Consider the following 22,446-nt stretch of genomic DNA (forward strand, 5'->3'; position numbering starts at 1 on the left):
TTTAATTGTTTGATTTATTTCCCTGTATAAAGCAATTAAATCAATTTCAAATTAACTTATATTTTATGCATTTCTTTTTGTGTTTTCACTGCTATTTGGTTTACTATCATCGTTAGGATTGTTATTATCTTGTTTATTATCTGTAGAGTCTTTACTAGGAACTTTTTTCAATATTTTATCTTCTTCTTCATTTAACATTTTAGTTTGTGATGTTTCTTGTTTAGATTCTGTAGAAGTACCTTCTTTATCTTTGTCAACAGTCGTAGTTTTAGATGTTCTTTCAGGGGCTAAGTTATCCTCAATCGACATTATACGTAAAGGTACTTCTTTGGGTTTATTGTAAGTAATAAAGTACGGGGCTTGTTGGGCTTGTTTGTCGGTAATTTCTTCTATTTTCACACCTTGTGTTAAATCTTCTATTGTTATACCTTGTGTTAAATCTTCTATTGTCATACGTCGTGTTAAATCTTCTATTGGTATACCTTGTGTTAAATCTTCTACTTTCATACCTTGTGTTCGATCTTCTATTTGTATATCTTGTGTTGAATCTTCTATTGTCCTACCTTGTGTTAAATCTTCTATTGTCCTACCTTGTGTTAAATCTTCTATTGTCATACGTCGTGTTAAATCTTCTATTTTCGTGCTTTGGGGTAAATCTCCATTTTTTCCTACGTTTACAGTATCATTTTGTGTCAAATTTATCATGTTATCATTACTTGGAATTTTAATACCTGGAGGCTCTTTATTTGTTTTATTATCTGATTTGCTTTCATCTATTATACCAACAGTTGCATGTTTTCTATACTTTACATCAGATTGTGACTCGTCTTTTCTTATTATTTTATTATCGCTATTGCTATTACATTCATCTTTATTGGCTGTTTTAGGGAATGAATTCATGTTGACACTATTTTCATTTGTTACTTTACGAAACATAAAATTTTCTTGGCTATCCAAATTAAAAATTTCAGGGAAATCAGAATTTCTATAGTAAGGATCAAATATGGCATCGTCTGAGGATTCATTCGATGCATCACTAGCAAATAAATGTTTATTTCTTATTTCATTAATTGCACTGCTAAGCACAAACTCTCCATTGTGTTCTATATTTAATATTTGAGCAAGAGTAGATCTGCCGTTGATCAATTCTTTAAATTCATTAATTATGAAATCATCGGAGATTTCTCTGCTGTTATCATCATTGTTCATTATTTTATTATACAGCATACTTGTATACTCCTCCAACATTTTTAGATTAATTTCTCTATTTTGAGTTGCCCTGTCTATTATATTTGCTATAGATTTTTCGCTATCATTTGATTTCTCACTTGGATTTGAATTGCTACCTTGGGAACCTATACTCATTTGAACAGAATTATTTGTTTTATCACTTATTTGACTGCTTCCAATTCGTAATGGCGTCCCTATTTCCCCTTGTTTATCAAAAGTTACTTGTGATGCCTGTTTAGCATTTATGTCTAATGTAGTTACTTTCTTCTTGCTTGGTTTTTGTTCAAGTCCCGCTGATGTTGCCAACGTTTCATGGGATACACTGAGCGAATTTTTGTTTGATTTGTTTTTTAATTCGTCATGTTCACCATTACTATGAGCAGTTTTCAAATGTGTACTTGTAGGTTCTGTCTGGAGATTTTCCGTGGTAGTTTTTTTCATAAATATTTGTGGATATTCTCGCAAATACGAGGCTGTATTTCCTCTAATACTTCCTACAAGCTGAGGTGTGTCATAATCGTCTCCATTGATAGTGCAGTCGATATTATCACGATGCCACAATGCAGGTACTGCTGAACTATATCTCTGAGGGTCAAGTAAAGATTCTGTTACCTCCTTCTTCATATAAGCCCCTACGCGTAATAACATTAAAACGATCTGTTCTAGAATCCTATCAGTATCTCGAGGCATTATTATTTCACTCCCAAACCAATCTTCATACGCACCGCTGTCGGAACAGCATACAGTTGATGGTTTCGTGGCGTCCGGCTCGGGTGCGTCCTCTTCTAGACTGGTGTCAGTGGAGTGTACCATTCGCGAAGATATATCTACTGGTGGTCTTATATACGTGTCATTTGTTGAGCTTAATCCTTCCCCGTAACTGTGGACAAACAAATTACATATTGAGATCAAATAGTGTTTTATATCATGATTACTATATTCTAAAACAGAGTAAGAACTTGAAGGAGAAATTATTGAAGAAAAAGTAGGTAATTACAAGCTTGCGACTAATTTTTTGCGGAGTTGGTCTTCTCCCAGCAGAGACTTGGTCCGTCTCCTTCGAACAGCCAGCTCCAGCCCGTAGTCGTTGTCGTTGGGGGGCAGGACGGCGGGAAACGTTTTGAATGCTGTGGCCACTTTGAGTGCATGGTAATAACTGAGAAATAAAATTTGAGTACAAGGATATAAATATTTAGCTATAGCTACATACACTTTTGAAAATAAATATGGTTGAGAAGCAGTTGTAGTAGGTTCTCATAAGTATTCTTATATAGTTCTTCCGTGATCATGGCGCTTGCAACAGTGCCTAAATATCGGAAATTCATAGACACAAATAAACATGGTAAATATCCCGTTTCAAGTTCTAATACTAGTGTTAGTTAGTCAGATTAAAAACTTATATCTCATAATTAATTACCTATCTCATCATTTAACTGACATACATCTACTAGGATCTACTGGCGAGTAAACTTTTTCTTTTTTTATATATTTGAATCACCTGAATACAAGCATCCACATGTAAAATGCAGGCATGATTGTCGTGAACTTGACCACGATGAACTTGATACAGGGTGTCCTAGCGGGTCCTAGGAGCACACACGTGCCGAGACCGAGAGCTAGGCTCGTCAGCTCACATAACAGCTTCCTGATAGCAGCCAGGAGTAACCAGGGTAGCACCAACGTGGGTCGCTCTTCCTAAACCAAAGCATTAGTAGTATTTAGTAGTAAGAGTAACGATAGAGTTTCTTGCTCGTTCTTCTCCGTTCGAAGCAACACTTTGGAACGAGCGCCTAGCATCACTGACAGACAGACTGACGGACAATTCAATTTGACGTTTCAAAAGTGCCTAATTTAGGTTTAATTGAAATAAATGCTTTGACTTTCACTTTAGATTGATAATGATAAAATCAGTTCCTAAATTAAGTACCTATGTTGATGCTGTGAGAATGCGAACGCTATTGCTGTTTCGAATATAGTGAAAAGATCAATTGGTACTTTGCTGTTGATTCATTGCACTGCACAAAAAGTTGAAGAAAATAAAATATGTTTCTTAATTGATTGGATCTTTCTGCTAAACTCTTTTTAATTAATTTATGACGTAATGGGGACATTACTTTGATGGAATGCAGTGTGACGAACTTATTGTCATAGGTGTTCTACTTTATTTAGTTGGAATCATACTTTAATGACACAACTAACTGATATTTTTCCGTTAGTCCATGAATGGGTAAAAACAAGTACCCCTATTCAATAACCTTAGTTCATGATTCATGATAGAATGACATTGTACTTATGAAACATATTGTAAAATATTGTAAACAGACAAATAGCAAACATGCAATAATCAGGTTTGCTTCTTATGTAGGTAAGTAACTCTAAAATTTAATTTAATCAATAAAAGTAATTTAGCTAGAAGCTTTGTATCTAGAATAAATCTACTTTATCAGGAAACCTACAGTGCACGAATTCGTAGCAATAGTTCACTGCACATAGAAATAAAAGTTGTAAGGAATCGATTTGTTGCCAGTTTCCCACCACAGCGCCAAGAACCATGCAATCTATCGATATTGACCAACCTTGCTCTATTTACTTTGACATACCAAGAACACAGGATAGAGCAGCACTATGTACGAAGCCAGATAGATGTAGACGGTGAAGCACTGGACTAGCATCACGCCTGACACCATGGTCCGCAGCGCGCGCTGCACCGGCATCGACAACTCTTCTGGCATGTTCATCTGCCATACCTGGTCAGAGTATGAGAAGGATAAAAAGGGACTAATATTTTTTAAGTGATATCATCACTACATAGTATAAAACAAAGTCGCTTTCTCTGTCCCTATGTCCCTTTGTATGCTTAAATCTTTAAAACTACGTAACAGATTTTGATGCGGTTATACATGCATAAAAATCACCATTGCACCCATGTGAAGTTGGGGCGGGTTGCTAGTCATAAATATGGTCCTTGCCTGATAGAATTCCTCGAAAGTACTTAACTGTAGATTTTGTTTGCCTAATGCAATGGAAGATAGTTTAAGAGTTTTAGTATATATCGTGCCATTTCATTTTTAGGTGTTTGTAAAGTTTTATAATAGAAGTTGCTTAAGTGTTATCAAGGGTCCCTCTATGCCACATAAAACAGTTCTTATGACCTGCCCTTACATTACGAGCTACATCAGTACCTATACCCTTTTCTTTCTAGGCAAAGCTACAGGTTTTTCATTAGACCCATGTAAAAGGGGAGAAATCGTATTTATGTGCCGTTATTACTTATTTTAATGACTTTCCTTCGGTTTCTAGGTACATAATTGAATAGTTTATCAAAAAGGTAAACATGACTTCCTCCAACATGAGTAATAATTTACTCAATCATTTTTATGAAGGCACGTACCTATCATTAGATAATGAAGTCAAGTTATTCATAGATTGATTTAAGGAAAAACTTATTGTAGTTTTTATTATGTAGGTATTAGTAATCCATCAACGTAAAGCGGTTTATTCATTAATTCTACACTATATTGATTACACTTTGTATCATAACAAAGATGAAGCAGCATTTGGTTTATATCAATATTGGCTCAGTAATTTCTGAGATGTAACAGATGAGCCGATTACAACGCTACTTTTATGTAACACCTAATGTGCTGCGGTTTTTTGTTTACTATATAAGTATATCTATGTGAATTTATAACGCAATAAATACGATACTGTAAGGTATTGTAGCCTGACTAGAGTACAACTAGAGGAACAAAACGTCACGGGTGTCTGGCTTCAAGGGGCCCCCCAAGTCAAGGGGAGCGCCAGTTGAAATGAATTGTAACGAGACGTAAATAGAAAATTCTTTGTATAATATATTTAATAAATATCACCATTGTAGATGCGCTAAATACAAATGACAGCTTTTTATGGAATAGAGGGCAAAAGAGCAGACGGATGACCCTGATAAAGCAACGGATCACAGCTGCAGAAAAATAAATATTATTCTTTGTAATGTAAATAAGAATATGTTTTCGGGAATTACACAAACTAGGATTAGGTATGTGTCTAACTACATATTTGTGCCTGTAAATTTAGTTCTAGTAAAAATATGGTGGATGTAAACAATAGAACTTTAGGTATCAATAAGTTGTTAGCATAAAAAACTACTCAGCATAGACGATGGTTTTCCAATCAATAAATATATCGGTATCTGAGCAACATATAGGTATCTACTCTACTGCATTAGCATTCTATGTAGTGTCGCTTCAAACATTTAAGTACTGTCCAGAGTGTCCAGTGTTTCTGATATAGTAAAGATAATTTTACACTAGGCACAACACGTGTTGACAGACGACGACTGCAAACACCTTAACACAGGGATAGCGAACCATTGGCACGCAAGCTATTGATGATACGCAACACAATATTTTTAGCCACGTCACTGATCACATAATTTAACCTATGCGAGTTATTATTTTCAGAATTAAATAAGATTAAAGCTTATCGCTGTACTCAGAGTTATTTAATGATTACTTAACACAGTCCTTAGCAATTATTTTTAATACAAAATCGTCTCTAAGGAATAGTTTAAGTAATCATTACCTAAATGTCTCTGAGCGCAGCAGTTAGCTTCTTAAAAAAGCACTTCTTTAAAAGTACGTACAATGGTTTACAATGCCTGCCTTAACTCTAATAAGAATATTTATTAAATCGCTCATCGCTAGCACCTGTTTAAGGTTGTCGTTCACTTTGAAGAGTGTAGCGTCGAAGATAGTCCGCAGGAGGCCCAGTAAACACCATAAACAAACTTCGGACTGCATGTTCATACCCACGTACGAAAGTATATTAATCATTTTGATATTATTTGAAATGACACCCATTTATGTATGAGACGACAACATTTTTTTAACTTAGATTACCATTTAATAGAAACATTTACTTTATTTTTGATTATTTGTACATTTAAATTGATTTAATAAATACTGTCAGATTATTGATGTTACTGTTGACATTTTATTTCGGTTCTTTTTTCTATTATGTGGCGTTAACGTTTGTTTTATTCAGCCGGACAGTAGCCTCCTTCACTTTGTTAAAGCTACAACTTAGCTACAACGAGCTTAAAATAAAAAAGATTATTTTATTTTAATGTTCATTATCATTCTTACGCTTCTATGAAAAATACATTATCAGTTTAAAAATGAAATCTTAAGCATACAAACCTGTAGTTTAAGAAAATAGTTGTGAACACGTAGGCGACAATACATTAAGACATATATTACGATAACACCATAAACGCAACTGCTGAATATTTACCGTGTGTACTGACTTTAGAAAAAGACGAACAGCTGTGTTCGTGTTACTCGTTTTACTAATAACTTTTCTTGTACAATTATCAATTGTTTACACAAAAGAGAATAGGTGTCAAGTTTATTTATATGAATTATTTAATATTTAAAACGTGAATTGGATTGAAGTAAACGGGTGTTGTAGTATGATTAGCGCTGTCATCATCGGTGTGCGTCAGCGTCAGTCCGTCGGCGTGAGTGTTGTACCAGCGGGCACAGTGCGGTGTGTACAGTCGCGCGCGCTTCCTTCAGACGAGCTCAGACCACCGAACAGTGACACCGCGTACCACCGCGCACAAACTCCTCTCGACAAACACGAACAGTGATCATTGACATTTCCCAAGTGATTAAAAGTGGTAAACAGTGATAAGCAGTGATTTACTTTATTTGTTCCAACCTCATTATAAAGGTAACGCTTAGATCATATTTATAAATAACTTTTGTTCGACTTTTTACTTATAAACTGTATAAAATACTGAATACTTTTTTCATAGTCTCGATGTGTGTGGTGAAGGCCTTGATTTTGTTTTAGAATATATTTAGGTTACGCGTCCTTACCTTGAACAGTGTGACTCGCGAGTTATTTTTGAGATTTCAGTCTTTACGTACCACCCACCAATGTTTATGGAGATTTGCGAATACGTCACGATCTATGAAATAATGGAAACAACACTACGCGATCCACAAAGCGTGCATAAATAAATATATTCTAATTAAAACTTCAGACAGACATTAACTATGCTAATTTATTCAATCCACACTTATAAGGAAAAATATTTTTTATTACTCGCCTTTTTAAATGCCTACATTACGGACAAGTAATAATAACTATGAAGAACTGCAGGACCGATTTGGCAGATATCGGTCTTGAATTATTTGTGTTGGTACAGGGAAGGTTTAAAAGGTAAAAAAATGGTGGCAATACAAAGCCGCCAGCTAGTAAATACTTAATTAATAAATATTCGTATATTTCTCTCATCATCAATTAACAATATACAACAAACAATTATTCAATGAACGTGAGACTGCTATAGGTAAAACCTGTGTTACCTACAGGTCACCAGGCCAAATGTGTGGGTAAGTCTGGCCAAATACAATTACCCATTAGGTATGTTTAAACAATAAATATAATCGTCACTAAAACATTAGGTAACCATGTAAGGCAACGAATTTGAATAATACTTAATTGTAATAAAATTAATATGAATGACTAATCAGCTTAATTAATGACGTCACTATTAAGTGAAAAACAAGAATAAAGCGGTAAACTTGTTTATAAATTGTTTAGTAATATATGTCTGTAAAATTAATTAAATTAATTATTTCTAAAGTTTCTTTTCAAATTTGTTTTCGTTACGTCATGTCAATAATAATAAAATTGTGGGATGAATATAAACCAGAACTCACAAAATAACCTTTGCTTTGATCTTCTTTGAGAAACATTGAGAAAAATCTTCAAATAATTGAGAAGAAGATTACTAAGACACTTGACTCTACTAAATGGGAATTTGAAAGAAAAAGCTTAACTTCCAGGCCATATTTTACTGATACCTACGTGAAACCTCTGTATTAAGTAAGTATGTTGATTATTGCTCAAACCTTCTCCGTGTGAGAAGAAGCCTTTGCTCAGCAGTGGCCACTTATAAGCTGATGATGACGTGATTAAACCCAAGTAGTCTTTATTCCCTATAATGACCAAATATAAATGCAGTATTTAATTATTAAAGTAGCAGATTACAATACAATTATACCTACAATTACATTATACTTTCAGTACTAAACAAAGTACCTACAATAGTTAAACCTGCACTTCATTTATTATGTGAATAGTAGTACATTAATTACTATTCATATAAAATGACAAATATATGTAGGTATATATATAGCTTTACATATTTTTAACACATTTTTATAGGTAGACATTAACTGTGAACTAACTATCAGTCAAAGTGTGGTTTTAACTTTTAATAAAGTAACATAAAACTGACATACGGAACTTATTTATGAATGGAACGTGGGATGATGATGTGTGGTACCTTCATAAATGTATCGTCCAAGCAATAATTAACATTCATTATGAATATTTTTATTATGTTGTCGTCTTTCAAAGGTGGGATTGAAACTAGTAGTCTTATAATGGTCGGTGTTGTTTTTTTTTTTTTTTTTTTATAATAATGTAGTAGGTAAAAGCTGCTGTTGTTATTATTTTTCGATACGTAACATTATGTTATAACATCACAGCTCTTAATCACTGAAACTGTCGACCAATAAACTCCGTTTTCAGTTCCCAGGTTGGACAATACTTGTAAATACCCCTTAATGTCTAGCTAGATTTACTGCTGTACTCAGAATCATTTAATGGTTACTTAACCCAGTCCTTAGCAATCGTTTTCGGAACAAAATCGTTACTAAGGAATAGTTTAAGTAATAATAATTAATAGTAGTAATAGTAATAGTAGTAGTAAATGACTCTGAGTGCGACAGTTAGTCTGTTTCTTATTCAGCAAATAACTCAATCAAACCATATTTGCAGAAGTGTTACAAACACATTAGTACCGAGTAGTGTAAGAACAGAATTTGACTATGATGTCATGAATACACACGCTGTAATTTAAAGTCACTTAGCTCCCAACATGCAGTACAATTTGTCCAAGGACCTAATTCTATTTTCGCGTACTTATTTCAGTTGTGTTCTATCGTAAAACTGCTCAAATTACCCGCGAATTAGATCATCGATTAAGCTATTCTCTAAAACTGCAATGGTATTTGATAAAACTAAAACTATGTTAGTAAATAGGTATTTATTTACTACTACTAACTACTTTAATTAAAAGAAATATGTATCTACATTAGGCAAAAACCCGAGAATAGATGTACGAATTTAATATTAATTTGCATTATTAATTAGGACAAAATATACAGAGGAAAACAAATATAGAGAAATGTGGTGCCCGATAGAGAGGAAAAAACATGTTTATTTCTATCCACTAAAATAAAATGTTTTACCTAAAAACATAATATATTTTATAAGTCCCATAAACCGTATAGAGCGAATGACCTCTAGACAACCTGGTTGTTTTATCAAATATTTAGCAACAGTATTATTATCTTACTACCTTAAGCCAGAGGCTTTCTAATAGCAGGTTATAAAGGCGCCAAAATGCCGAGCACACGACGCATGAGATACGGACTTAACATAGATACAAGCGTTTTGAATACATCTACATCCCGTATATCAAATCAATCTACATCTAATGGCTCCACTAATCTCAAATCGATCATACCAAAAAGAAAGTTAAAATCAAATTGCCGTTATGAAAAAAAAATATTTAAAAGTAGTGTCACTACAACAGTTAGTTAACTAAGGCTAAACAAAAAGTAACTGTTTAATGTTAACGACTGTTAAATATCGCCATAAAACGTTAGTTAGCACGTTACAGTTTTCTGTTACGAAAAGTCTGACAACGGAAACATGTGTAGATATAAATGAATCGGAATACTTTCGTGATGGCTCAGCTGCGGATACTACTACGTCAAAACCTCGACTCGGTTTATTGGTCAAGGTATTCGTAAACGTTTCTGTTCCAGAGATATAAAAAATCATTAATGAATATGAAATAAAAAGTTGTTTCAGTATTAAATTCGAGATTTTCAACACAACAACGAACTAATGTTACTCATTTAAGATATTTGAACCTAATTTATTGAAACTTGAAAATTCATTAGCTATCTTACTCAGAGTCATTTAATGGTTACTTAACCCAGTCCTTAGCACTTGTTTTTGGAGCAAAATCTTTACTAATGAATAGTTTAAGTAATCAATAAATGTATTTGAGTATGTCAGTAAGTCCTTTAAGAAAGACTTTGAAAAACAGTTGAGTCAACAGTTGCATCCATAGGAAAACGGTACAAGCGGTTGTGTCATTCTTGATATACGTGAGAACACGTCTATGTTCCCGACTCTAGCCATATAAGGGACCACTGCATATGGAAGTACTAACATGCCTTGTGAGCTTGCCAAGTAATTTATCCCCGTTTTCCCTGCTTTCTACTTAACAACTACATGAGAACCAGACGGTAGCCCACGCATCTATGTACCCTCACTGTTATACCGCTATGATTCTTACAATTAGCACCAATTTCCTGCCCAACTTTACACCTACAGAAGTAAAACAAAAGGGTTTGGAAACGTTGAACCTCCTTCGTCCGTTGTTTACCGTCTGATGAGTCGTTCTCAATAATTATCATTCATCTAGAACAACGAAGCGTATCAACATTCCAAATGTAAGATACATGAACTGTAACCTGATTTGGTCATCAAATTAGATACACTCGGAGTCAATGAACGGATTAATTGAAAATTTACAGCCATGATTTGCGACTGAGTCAGCCCTTCATAAGAATGATTTAAGGATTTATTATATTTTATCCTCAAGGATATGGCTATCCAGCTATAGGTTTTGTGGAATCAACGGTACCTAACATAACACTGCTTGTGAGTCATTTCTGTTGCATATTGTATTACACATCGCTATAATATCAGTGTTTTGGGTGATGTCATCCACGTCGACCAGCGTTTATGTCGATTTAAGATTCAATGTGGCTTGGGAAGACATGGTCGTCTGTTTATGTGTGTTCGAACAGCAGTGCAAATGTCAAGACATGTGGATGACGCCAAGACGACTGATTTGTACCTAGACTAGACGAGGTAAACACCACCTAGACTAAAGATTACGTCACTTGAATCTAAACCTTGACCGAGTAATGAACACTGGGTATACCCAGTTTTCATTACTCGGTCAATATTGTTGCGTTGACATTTGCCTATGAAGAAAATTGAAATACCTTAATAAGGAGCTCTATCTCAATCTATGTAGTATTACAAAATGGTTTCGCTACTACATCGTGCCTTGACAACAACCAGAAGTGAATGAAATAAAAATATTTATAGATTTTTTATTAAATCTGTAGTCAATAGTGGTTAACCTTGGTCGCCGTCAGCAGCCGTCGAGATCTACAACCATATATAGTTTTTGCGTGAGTTCACTGCTTCGTCGAATCGTAATCTACTCACCAAGCTTGACACTGACATTGTGGTCTATCGGACCTTGTTACTCACTCTGCACTATTTATAGTTGTTTACACTAGAGTAAATATCGGAATACAATACTATTTTCTTGTTAATATTCTTTGTTCAAGGTGCTGTAACGTTATATAAATTAGTATTTACTTTGTTCAAGAATAAGACTTTTATAAGCTTACTTTGTCCACACACACACACATAAATATACAAATAGTAACTAACATAATACTATAAAGACCATACAAGTTTCCTAACGTACAAAAAACGTAATAAAACTACGACCGTAGTACATAAATACGGGTAGATAAACACACGCCAAGTCACATGCGAGGACTACAAAATAATTTTATTAATGTGTGAAAGTAAATCTTGTCACGATAAAAGGGGACCGACGTCTTTGTTGAGTAAGAGGAGGATTCATTGTTTACAATATACATTCTTGTACAAATGAGTGAGCGTCACACAACGTGAACCTGGTGACGTCACGCTGCCTTCTGCGGCTGTGCGTGCGCCGGCCTTCGCGTACGGCGTATCTTACCAAAGCGAGGTAAACCGCGCTCCTCGTCGTGGGCTACTCTGACATCACTTCTTATTATCCTTACACAAACGATTTCTCAAACTTTCATGTAAATGTACGTTAATTGTCGCTCTATATTGTTCAACAGTCGAGCACAGACAACGAACCTTAAGATTGGGTAATGCATGTCATAGATAACAAAAATCTGGGTCGGTATTCTTAGTTTGGTTATTCATATCGTATACATAACATTCCCGGCGCTATAAAACAGTCAAAGACGGTTTTCGTTGAATGGTGCATTGAATACAAACATTCGTGTGATGTGTTTAAACGTTTAAACACAGTGGGCAGTGGACACACAGCTCAGAACAAGGCCCCATGTTAATTAGTTAATGACACTGACTTTGCTCTACCGACTGATACCCGTTTGACCTTCTAAAACGTATTTACTCCAACGCTATTAATACGTATTATGAATATGCATCTGTTTGTTTATATGACTTACAAATAGCAAAACAAATAAAGTGTATGACTAGATTATTATTTTTATATTTCTATTTAAACAAAATGGGAGCAATATCATTTCTCTACGAAACTTTATTTACGCCATAAGACGATACACATTATCATAAAGAATCAGTGTAACTGTATTGTCGATGCACAGTCGGATTACGTAGTGTATGGGCGTTTCAATCGGGAGCAAACATCTGGGACTAGTGTGGGCACGAAGTGGAATGCCCGGATCAATTGCATACAGATGCCTGCAACGGGCCCTTGATTGCGTTACTTAACATCGATTAACTGAATTGGGAGCGATAGTATAGATGATACGGACATGTGAACAGTTGTAAGTGGATCTCGTCAATTTATCGTTCCGTTTTCTTAATGGTAGTGCACTGTGTATTGAATGAGTATGAGAATTGAGAATGTTGATTAGATTTGTGTGTGATTGTATTTTATAAGAGACTATTAATATTTTTAGTACGTATAATAGTCATGTAAGCGTGTCAATTGAAAGAGAAAATGTTTTTATAGGATATGTTTTGTGAATTCTGAGAGCTATTAGAGAGAGGGTTTTTATTCTATTCTACGTATCTATCACAGTCGATCCGCTATTTGGCCAGTTTGATATCTTCCTTCCAATTTCTCTTGATAGAAATTTTGACTAGATAGTACTACCCTCTCTTATATACTACGTCAATTAACTTTACTATCGCGAAAAAAAAATACAATGGCCGTCTGTGACAATGACACACAAACAGAAAGCTCTGTTTTAAAGACGACCTTCGCTTGTTTAATGACCGATAGTCAAGAACGCTCAACGCTTGCCAAACCCCACTTTCGATAGTGTAAACGTCTATACCAACGTGATATAACAGGTCTATTTTGGATGATCTGACTCAGGAGGGTTACGGATCAGCGATTGTTGAGGAGCAAGGTAACTCAGTGTGCAGTTTGTAAGATTTCAAGTTTTATTTTCACTGGTCTGGCTACCTGTTTAAAAAGTAGGTAATGTTTAATCGACATCGTCCTCTCACTATCAAATTAACTAATTAAGTACGATTAGCAACGAATTCCTTCTGTGCAGAGGCGTAGAGTCGCACTATAGCTCGTGTAGCATATATCTAAAACCTAGATGAAAAGTTATGTGGTGTTTTATCTAAAATGAATACCATCTTCATTCAGATTGAATAACTACAAATAAACAAAATTGCCTCTTAAACCAATTTAACTAAACGAAGACAGGAAAGCAGCTGTTAACCGGTAGTTTCATCCTACTTCAATATACGTATGTATAGATAGATGTAAAACAATACATGAACAAAGTCAGAAGCAGCTCTACTAAGATGGTACGCGATACAATGTAACAAAGAAATCAGTAAGCGCTGCTCACGAACTATATCAACTCTATAAAAGTACAAGGATTACTAATATAATGTACCCAATGGATCTCAACATGGAGTGAAAATACAGTAAAACCTTATGTGAAGGTACAGTGCAGTTTATACCACTACTATAAAGGGTTGTGTCGACGACGGAGTTTAGTCTAGGAGGAAAACAAATTCATTCTATTATTTTGAATTATTCAATAAATTAATTGAGAACTTGACTGAACTAGATAATTATAGATCCCTTATAAGTATAAAATACATTGAATTACATACGAAGATCATTAAGAATATCCCTTAATGCTTTTTAATGAAGTTTTTCAAACAGTCCCTTTACTGCTCTGGCCCTAAAAATAGGAAGGAAGAATTGTTCTTCAAGTAATTCTATATTTTAAACATGAGATAGCAGTCTACAGAACACGTTTCCACATTGCAGTTCTAAGTATTCGAGTCTACCAAGAACATAAGATGGGAATCGAACAAACGGAACTAGAGCAGTTTAGTGGCATCTATTACGTTCTTCATATTGCGCAATGTCCCTGACAAAGACAACTATGTGGGGACTCGGTTCCACTTCTTGTTGGTATGGAACCCATCATTGGATTTTCGACTTTATAGTTCAGATACAAAGATGAAAATGTATTTGATGTACTAGAGTAGGTTGATGTGCTGTTGTCTACCTACTGAGTATTCCGCTGCCTACTGAACCACGCGGAAATTACGCACTTAGATTTATTACTCACTCACCGCTGTTTACATTCATATCAACTGAACATCTCAATTAAATATTCTAAGTTATGTACATAAAAACGACAAACACCAATTGTTAGAAAGCGTTTGCTTAGAAACTGTCTTGTGTAATGCTAAATACACACAACATGAATACGAGGATATCATCAGAATATGACTTTTGAAAGTTATTTAACCACGTCAGCTTGAGTAGGTACGTAGCTACTCCAAACCCATCCCACATTTTTTAAGGAAAAGAATAATCTTTCCTCATCGTTCCATTAAAAAACCAAGGTTAAACAACCGATTTCAAGTAGGTATAAACCGTATGTTTAATGGTCAAACATAATATTTGCAGTAAAAGCTTTCAAAGTAAAATCACTGCAAATGGTAATGGGGTGTAAAATGTCTAGGTGTGTCTCATACCCCATGGAATATAGGTGTAGCTATACAGGCGAGGCATTTGTTCTAATGGGGCCGATCTGCGAACTGGGTCAGGCCAATGCCAGCGATAATGGAGCGAGGGTTATCGTCTCCCTATTTATTACCTACATACTATTTGCAAATCAGTTTCAATCCAGTCCATGAACTTAGCTAGTACTGATAGACATGCTCCATAGGTACTTTACCTGTATTATCTATCATCATCATCATTAGTTGTCTGTACTGCTAAATAAAACATTGTATTTATTTACGAAATATCAATAGTCTGTATATAAAACATTTCTTATTACCTATGTCTATATATTTCTGTTCACAATTGAGCAGGAAAACCGAAACCAACCTATAATATGCTTATTTTTGTTATAAATGGGCCATTACAGTGTGATTGCGCTCACGCATGATGGGCCAACAAATAAAAATAGTTGATACGAATACGTCTAATGGACGAGCGGTTATTGATTGATTGCCCAAATCAAAAGGGAGCAATACAATCCCATTGGTCACCGTCGTCAGTTTCAATCCAGTTCATAAAATACGTAATCGAACCGCGCGTGATCCACAATTGATTTGGGTACCTGTTAGGCAACTCGTCTAATTCTGGACCGAAACGTTACTGCAGTCAATCAAACTAGATCGCTGTTGCGAAATTTTTAATGTAAGCCATCGGTAAATTGTTACGGACGCTTTGATATTCAATTTATGTCTAATTCTTTAAACTTTAAAGAAACGTTTATGTATATTGACATTTAAATTGTAGTAGCGATACAAACCGGTCTCGCAGGAAGCTACTATCTTGTGTTTTTTCTGTTTCGAATTCGTGACACGAATAAATATATATTTACCTAATAAACGGTAAAGAATTGCAGTCTATAATCTCATTAAAACTTTTGAAAATTGATGTAATAGTTAGATAAGTGGGTATATGTAAGTAAATAAATATACCTAATCAAATCATTCAATCTAATTCAAAGCATATCATCGCCAACAATCAAATAATAAAAATGTGCCCCGATCACATGCTTTTTTATTTTACAGATATACAGACGTAGATACTATTATAGAATCAAATTCGCCGACACATGTATGTAAATAAATAAGAATTTTACCCTGATCTAGATCTATAAATCTCCTCATTCAGAAAGACTAAAATAAATGGTCTACACATTATAAATTCTTAGCATCGTCTCTCCTAGAATAGATGGAGAATGATATCCCCGACTTTATTTTCTTGTTTTCGTCCAACCCATATTGATACAGAGCGGGTTTAAATTTGCAAAGGCAATAGGTCGCAGTTCCTTTATGACTGAACAACAAAGAAAGACATCCCATTCTGTATCGGTTTTTGTGATCTACCAGCCGCTTAATATGAAAAAATAATATGGCTACGGTGTTGGCCGTCTTAATGAGTAGGCACGTGTCACCAAACCAGAAATAGCCCCAAACACCAGGGAACCGATAACAGGCGACTTGACGGTGTGTTGGTGTCGCACTTCGGACGAGTTGCGAACGGAAGTCGCCGTAGCCAATGATGCAATGTTTTTACGGCTTTCCACTCGGTTTATGGCGCCAACGCCGATATTTGTCTACACTTGTCATAAATATTAAACGTTATAACTTATTGTCTTAAAACTCAGAACTAACCATGATACAGACAGCGCAACTGCACCGTATATTTATTTATCATTCGGATCATAATTCCTTGTATGTGCATGCAAGCATGTACAATTGTGCAATGTACGTACATAACAAAAGACTGACATTTAGATAAGCTCATATGAATTTTATTTCCAAGTCCCGAACAAGGCCGGTTCTTTTGTTGCTGGGAATATTTGTTTGTATACTGATACATGTGTAATCCACACTATAAATATCAAGTCAACATGCATTTCGTGCATTCTTCTACGTCTAAACATTTAAATTTATGCGGGATGTTGCAACTTGAATAGCAATAAGATAGAGTTGTTGTTATCTAATAATACTGATATCCCAAACTTGTAGACTCGTAAGAAATCACTAAAGTCATTGGCGACGCGGAAGTAACGGGTCAAGCCAATGACGACCGCCCACGCCTTCGACTGTAGTTAGCTAGCTAGCTCATATTTACAAAACAATCAGCGAGTTGGAGATAAAACACCGACTGCAATACTTTATACAATTCTCATAGATTAGGTACTTAGTATGTTCTCGAAAAGAGCAAACATAAATATACATATCATAACAATGTGCATGTTATCAGGAAAATCACCTAACTACTAAAATCTTCTCGCATTTTCTCATGTTCTTTATTTTGTTTCAGAGATGAGGCGGTGAGGCCACGTCACAGAGTATTGGGATTTGAAGTAACATAAAACAGACACAATGAAGAGGTTACAGAAATTCTGTTATTGCGCCTCGACGCGGACTGGCACGCTGCTCACAGCGTTCCTTGGAATCGTGCTCTCTATCGCCACCATAATCATAGTATGGGTCGTGAAGAAGCATAGGATCACATTCAGCACATTCATCTTTGATGAAGATTTCGATAGGAAACTTTCAGATTTAGACAGTAAGTTGAATATACCTAAGTTTTTAAACTGACATGGTCACTAACACTGTTGCAAGCGCCATGATCACGGATGAACTGTGTTCATCATGTCATCATTGGGCTTGCAACAGTGCCGAAATATCGTAAATTCATAGACATAAATAAACATGGTAAATATCCAATCTCAAGTTCTAATCATAGTAAGTTTAATATACATCTATACACAAAAAAGTATAACGAAAACTCATAGAGAAATATTTAATATTAACTTAAACATGCTAGACAAATAAGATTCAATCCAGAGACTCATGAACACATTCAGAGAGCTCATTAGATAAATCCGATACACAATATCATCGATAGCTAATTAATATGTGCACCAAAGCATCCCATGAATGATTGCTCCGTTCATGTTTTGGCATTGTAATGTCTATCAGTTTACTTGATTAGAATTTGTGATGAGACTGACATGGGTTACCTACCTCTAGCTGGTTATAACATTTACCTACATCTCACTCCTACTAAAAACTGAAGACGTAACCGAAGTGTAATGACCGCAAATTTTCGCTAGTGATGTCATAATGGTCCCTATGTAAAAATGGACGCGGTTATTGCCAAGAACCAGGCATAATTCTGGCCTTCGTGTTTCTACTGAATATTAAGTATTTTGTATCTCTAGAAACCGAATAATACGTTACCAGATCTGAGAATTGGACTCGAGGTTTTGATATCTTTCGCAACCCGGTCAACTTATATAAAAAAGTGGACTACGTTATCGTCTTTTGCTAAGTCACATTTTTGAGACCTCCCCTTCTCTAGTGTGACGTCACATTTTATAATTTTATATCTAGATTTTATTTAGTTTTTCGATATTAATGGATGGCCCCTAATGAGATATTTCTTTTCTTTTTCAGTTCCGAGGATAATATTAACAATTAATTTATGCTTCACTATACTGATATGCACACTGCTGATGATAGCGGTACATAAAGTAAGTAATTGGTTTTCTTATCACATGTAGTCACAGCATGAATACGTTGAGCGCTAACGAATTAAATCTTGGTATTGCATGCAACTAACAGACGTCTTTTTCGGTAAGTAGGTACTTAATGTACATACATATGTGGTATCGTATTGCATTGAAATAGCTTCACGTTCTTAGAAAATGGTTAACTTAAACATGTGTTGCAATATCTATGTTATATGTATAGGTACTTAGTACGAGTATATATTATAGGATGTTGATAATTATGATGCATGAAAATGTGATTACGCTACACTTTAACGTAACAACTAAAGTATTTTAATCGATTATGAAATGGAAAGGATAAAATGAAATAGTTTTTTACTGAAGGAAAACGTTAGTATTTTAATAGAAATCGCCATTATAATTTAGTCGGGCATCAAAAAGTTGTATCGATAAATATATTTTAAAGGTACATTTTTTCGGCTTTTCATGACACGATAAATAAATTCGCCCTGTACCTATACTTACATAGACTTACTCTTTATATGGTTATACCTTTGTTATTCTATGTGTGTGTGTCGCAATAAAGTAACAGCATTAGCTTACTGCGTAATTATTACTCATAAACTGCAAACTGCATTATTAAACATTTTCCTTTATAAAAGCAGCTATTGCAATCGTAACTCAACCATTTTAGTATAGTGTACCTATAGCACATTTGTAACAGGAAAGGACATCACCAATTTTGGGCTGAATTTGAAAGTAGGTACCTAGAATGGCCAAATCCACGATGGAAAATGGCTCCAAAATCCCTTAGTACTTGAACCCTTAAGCATTTTTTATCGTAGTTAAATTAATTAGGTAACTTCAATTTTCTTCAATTAATTTCTTAAACCATTGGGTTTGAAAAGTCCGTTAAAGTTTTCCTTAGGGATGTACCGTAACTGGCGTTGTACACAGTACGGGTTGTCGTTACGGTATATCTAAAGAGCACATTTTTTGGTATAAAGATTAAAACGGCGTCTATCTCTTTAGGAGAAAGACTAGGCAGTGTGGAATTTGTACCTCACTGAAACCACCCCGGTGGCCACCATTAGCACCTATAAAGGGTGCCAGGTGCAAGGTTCTCTCCGCCTTTGCCAATTTCAAGGTTCTCTCCCATCTTTGTCTAAAAAAATCTACAGATAACTACCGTATAGGTACTAATTTTATTTAATTTTGTGATACAGCGGCGGTCATGGCTAATGCTCCCGTGGGTAGTGCTGGGCATCGTGCTGGCTATCGGCCTGCTGATCAGCGTGCTGCACACCTCCATCACCTACTATCTCGACAAGGAAGACCACGTCATCATCGCCACAATCATACTCATAGGCGGACTCCTGTATTTATGTGAGTTTTCTATTACCTATTAATTTGTTTATTAGACTTAATACCTACATGTTGTCGTGACATAAAGTAGTGAAATTAAATAGTTCACCGTATGTAAAATCCCACCCAAAACATAAATGTGAAAGGCTGCCAAGTTCGATAATATTGGAATGCTTCGCCTATAAAAGAAGTGAGATCTAAATAAGTACCAAGTTCCATACACAGACCTCAGTTAAAAATGATATAACAAGTTGGCAAGTTTTCACACACTTTGTTATAAACCTACTAAACGCAATAAGTCAAGTATATAATTTTCTATTAAAACTTGCCAAGTTATATCATTTTTAACTGAGGTCTGTGTATGGAACTTGGTACTTATTTAGATCTCACTTCTTTTATAGGCGAAGCATTCCAATATTATCGAACTTGGCAGCCTTTCACATTTATGTTTTGGGTGGGATTTCATTTATTTTTGTAAGGTTTATTTTCTTTTTTTCTTATTTTACTTTACTTTGACTAAATACAAACCTTCGTAACGAATTTTAGGTCGGTACGACCATTGGAAGATATAGATATTTTTTTTGTTTTAGTTCCTTAGGGGTATGAATTTACACCTTCATTATTTTTAAAACCGACTCACACTTGGCCATTTTCAGATTTTTTCCTTTACCTTGACCCAAAGACCTACCTCCATGCCAAATTTCAAGTCAATACGACCATTGGAAGTGGTCTAGGTTTTTGATGAGTGAGTGAGTGAGTGAGTCAGTCAGTGAGTGTATAGTAAAAATAGCGATTTTCTGACGTCAATATCTCAAGACCTACAATAGGTACATTAATGAAATTTTGTATTTTAGATAAGTAAGTAGGTCTCGACAGATACTAGAAATTTCATATGCGTAGATAAAATAGATTTTGAGTTATAGGTGGGTCGAACTTGGCCCGAAATGGTTCGTGTAATATAACCCACGGCCGGTGTGTCGGTTTTTTTGCTCGAACTTGGCGGACACACTGCCGTGTGTCTAGATTCTAATGCTTCTAAATTGACGTAATGAATCTAAAAAAATATTGAATTAATTATTTTCATCGCCATCATTCACCCTATAGCACCTAGAAAAAAAATTGTGTGGGGATAAAGCTACAACGTACCACACTTAGCTATAAATATCACTCCGTTTAAAATCCACTTTGTTTACATATTTTGTGAATCCTGACTTAAACCATTTCTCCTTATTTTCCAGGTCTGTACCTCTACCTATGGGCAGTGGTGTTCAGTCATTACTTGGACGTCCGCGACGAAGAAGAACGAGGTCGATACAGAAAGGCCCCCTACAGACGATAAACAACCACCTACACTCAACTAGACTGCATAATATTCGAAAATCTCGTCACCCTCTAATCTCAACGCTTTTACTCGTAATATGTTTAATGTAAGAGAATAATTGTTTATAAGTACAGATTGTGACGTACCTAACAGTGCCTTATCTAGATATTAAAATTATTACATGCATAGTTGTTGTATTTCGATGGTATTTTTATAGTGAATGTAAAGTATGATTACATCGAAATGACCTAGTGTTGGTGTGTTGAAAGCACAATCGAATGTCAGGTCAACCTAACAAGGTTTATATTTCACACGAGTTAGATATCATACTGCCTTTAAGTGCCTTAATCGAATGTCCTCTGGGGACAAAAATTTAAAATTTTATAGTTGAAAACTACATACGTTCTAATTGTCTATAGTATCTACTTACTTCACTTACTTAACTAAGTAGGTACCTACATATTTACCTACCTACAACAAATTAATTTTCAAGTTATACTTATAAATATAGAGTACCTGAATAGGTACCTAATGTATAAATGTCCAATTATCTACTTACACAGGCATGTAAAATGTATAATAACGTAAATGCTATACACATGAAGATATTAAGTTACCAAGATGATACATAATACATGCCACATATAATTTTCAAAGGTATCTGTTTCGTAATAAAGAATACAACTCTATAAATGTTTAATAACTTATTTTTATATTTATTTAACAAGTTTTATTATTAAGTATAAAAAATATTGATTAAGTTTAAGAATTGATGTTTAATAAACTTTTAGGAATTAAATAAATGTTTTTTGTGACATTACTTACAAGTCCTTAACAGAACACCCCCTTTTCCTGAATTATGTTTAGAACACCTATAACTATGCCTGCCATACTTAAGTAAACAATTAAAATATAGGGAATATTACCAAATTACCGACAACTGAGTATTTAAAGCGTTCTACAAAGTTTCATAAGATGTGCTCGATAATACAGGAAGGTATATTATATTATAAATCACACGCATCTAAAACCCCCTCTGAAAGAAATAAA

General features: G+C 34.8%; 2 protein-coding genes across 4 annotated transcripts; one reads left to right on the plus strand and one right to left on the minus strand.

Moving 5' to 3' along the window:
• Positions 1–41: 41 nt before the first annotated feature.
• On the minus strand, positions 42–6,614 carry LOC118264591 (uncharacterized). 3 transcript variants are annotated; one of them, XM_050704979.1, is made up of 6 exons: positions 5,937–6,290; positions 3,831–3,977; positions 2,729–2,925; positions 2,228–2,386; positions 564–2,110; positions 42–482 (listed from the first exon to the last, which is right to left on the minus strand). In XM_050704979.1, the coding sequence occupies exons 1-6, from the start codon at positions 6,087–6,089 to the stop codon at positions 64–66; spliced, it is 2,622 nt and encodes an 873-aa protein (XP_050560936.1). In that variant the 5' UTR covers positions 6,090–6,290; the 3' UTR covers positions 42–63. The 3 variants fall into 3 exon arrangements, with proteins under 3 accessions (XP_050560936.1, XP_035433043.2, XP_035433042.2); XM_035577150.2 differs by lacking the exon at positions 5,937–6,290 and adding an exon at positions 6,429–6,614 and having other exon boundaries at positions 42–2,110; XM_035577149.2 differs by having other exon boundaries at positions 42–2,110; positions 5,937–6,285.
• Positions 6,615–6,761: 147 nt separating this feature from the next.
• LOC118264596 (uncharacterized) lies at positions 6,762–22,199 on the plus strand. The gene is made up of 5 exons (XM_050705020.1): positions 6,762–6,963; positions 17,513–17,761; positions 18,655–18,731; positions 19,937–20,096; positions 21,314–22,199. Exons 2-5 carry the CDS (start codon positions 17,575–17,577, stop codon positions 21,412–21,414), a joined length of 525 nt encoding a protein of 174 aa, XP_050560977.1. The 5' UTR covers positions 6,762–6,963; positions 17,513–17,574; the 3' UTR covers positions 21,415–22,199.
• The last annotated feature ends 247 nt before the right edge of the window (positions 22,200–22,446 follow it).

The sequence above is a fragment of the Spodoptera frugiperda genome, chromosome 26 (genome assembly GCF_023101765.2).
Source record: "Spodoptera frugiperda isolate SF20-4 chromosome 26, AGI-APGP_CSIRO_Sfru_2.0, whole genome shotgun sequence".
Classification (NCBI taxonomy): Eukaryota; Metazoa; Arthropoda; class Insecta; order Lepidoptera; family Noctuidae; genus Spodoptera; species Spodoptera frugiperda.

What these genes read in the sequence shown, in the direction of transcription:
- LOC118264591 (XM_035577149.2), bottom strand. Translation starts at nt 6,089, where the DNA reads ATGGGTGTCATTTCAAATAATATCAAAATGATTAATATACTTTCGTAC. An exon ending in TGAACGACAACCTTAAACAG is followed by an intron (nt 3,978 to 5,936) that starts GTGCTAGCGATG and finishes TACTCTGACCAG; the next exon opens with GTATGGCAGATGAACATGCC. An exon ending in TGCTCTATCCTGTGTTCTTG is followed by an intron (nt 2,926 to 3,830) that starts GTATGTCAAAGT and finishes GCTTTGGTTTAG; the next exon opens with GAAGAGCGACCCACGTTGGT.
- LOC118264596 (XM_050705020.1), top strand. Translation starts at nt 17,575, where the DNA reads ATGAAGAGGTTACAGAAATTCTGTTATTGCGCCTCGACGCGGACTGGC. An exon ending in TGATGATAGCGGTACATAAA is followed by an intron (nt 18,732 to 19,936) that starts GTAAGTAATTGG and finishes TTTGTGATACAG; the next exon opens with CGGCGGTCATGGCTAATGCT. An exon ending in AGGCGGACTCCTGTATTTAT is followed by an intron (nt 20,097 to 21,313) that starts GTGAGTTTTCTA and finishes CTTATTTTCCAG; the next exon opens with GTCTGTACCTCTACCTATGG.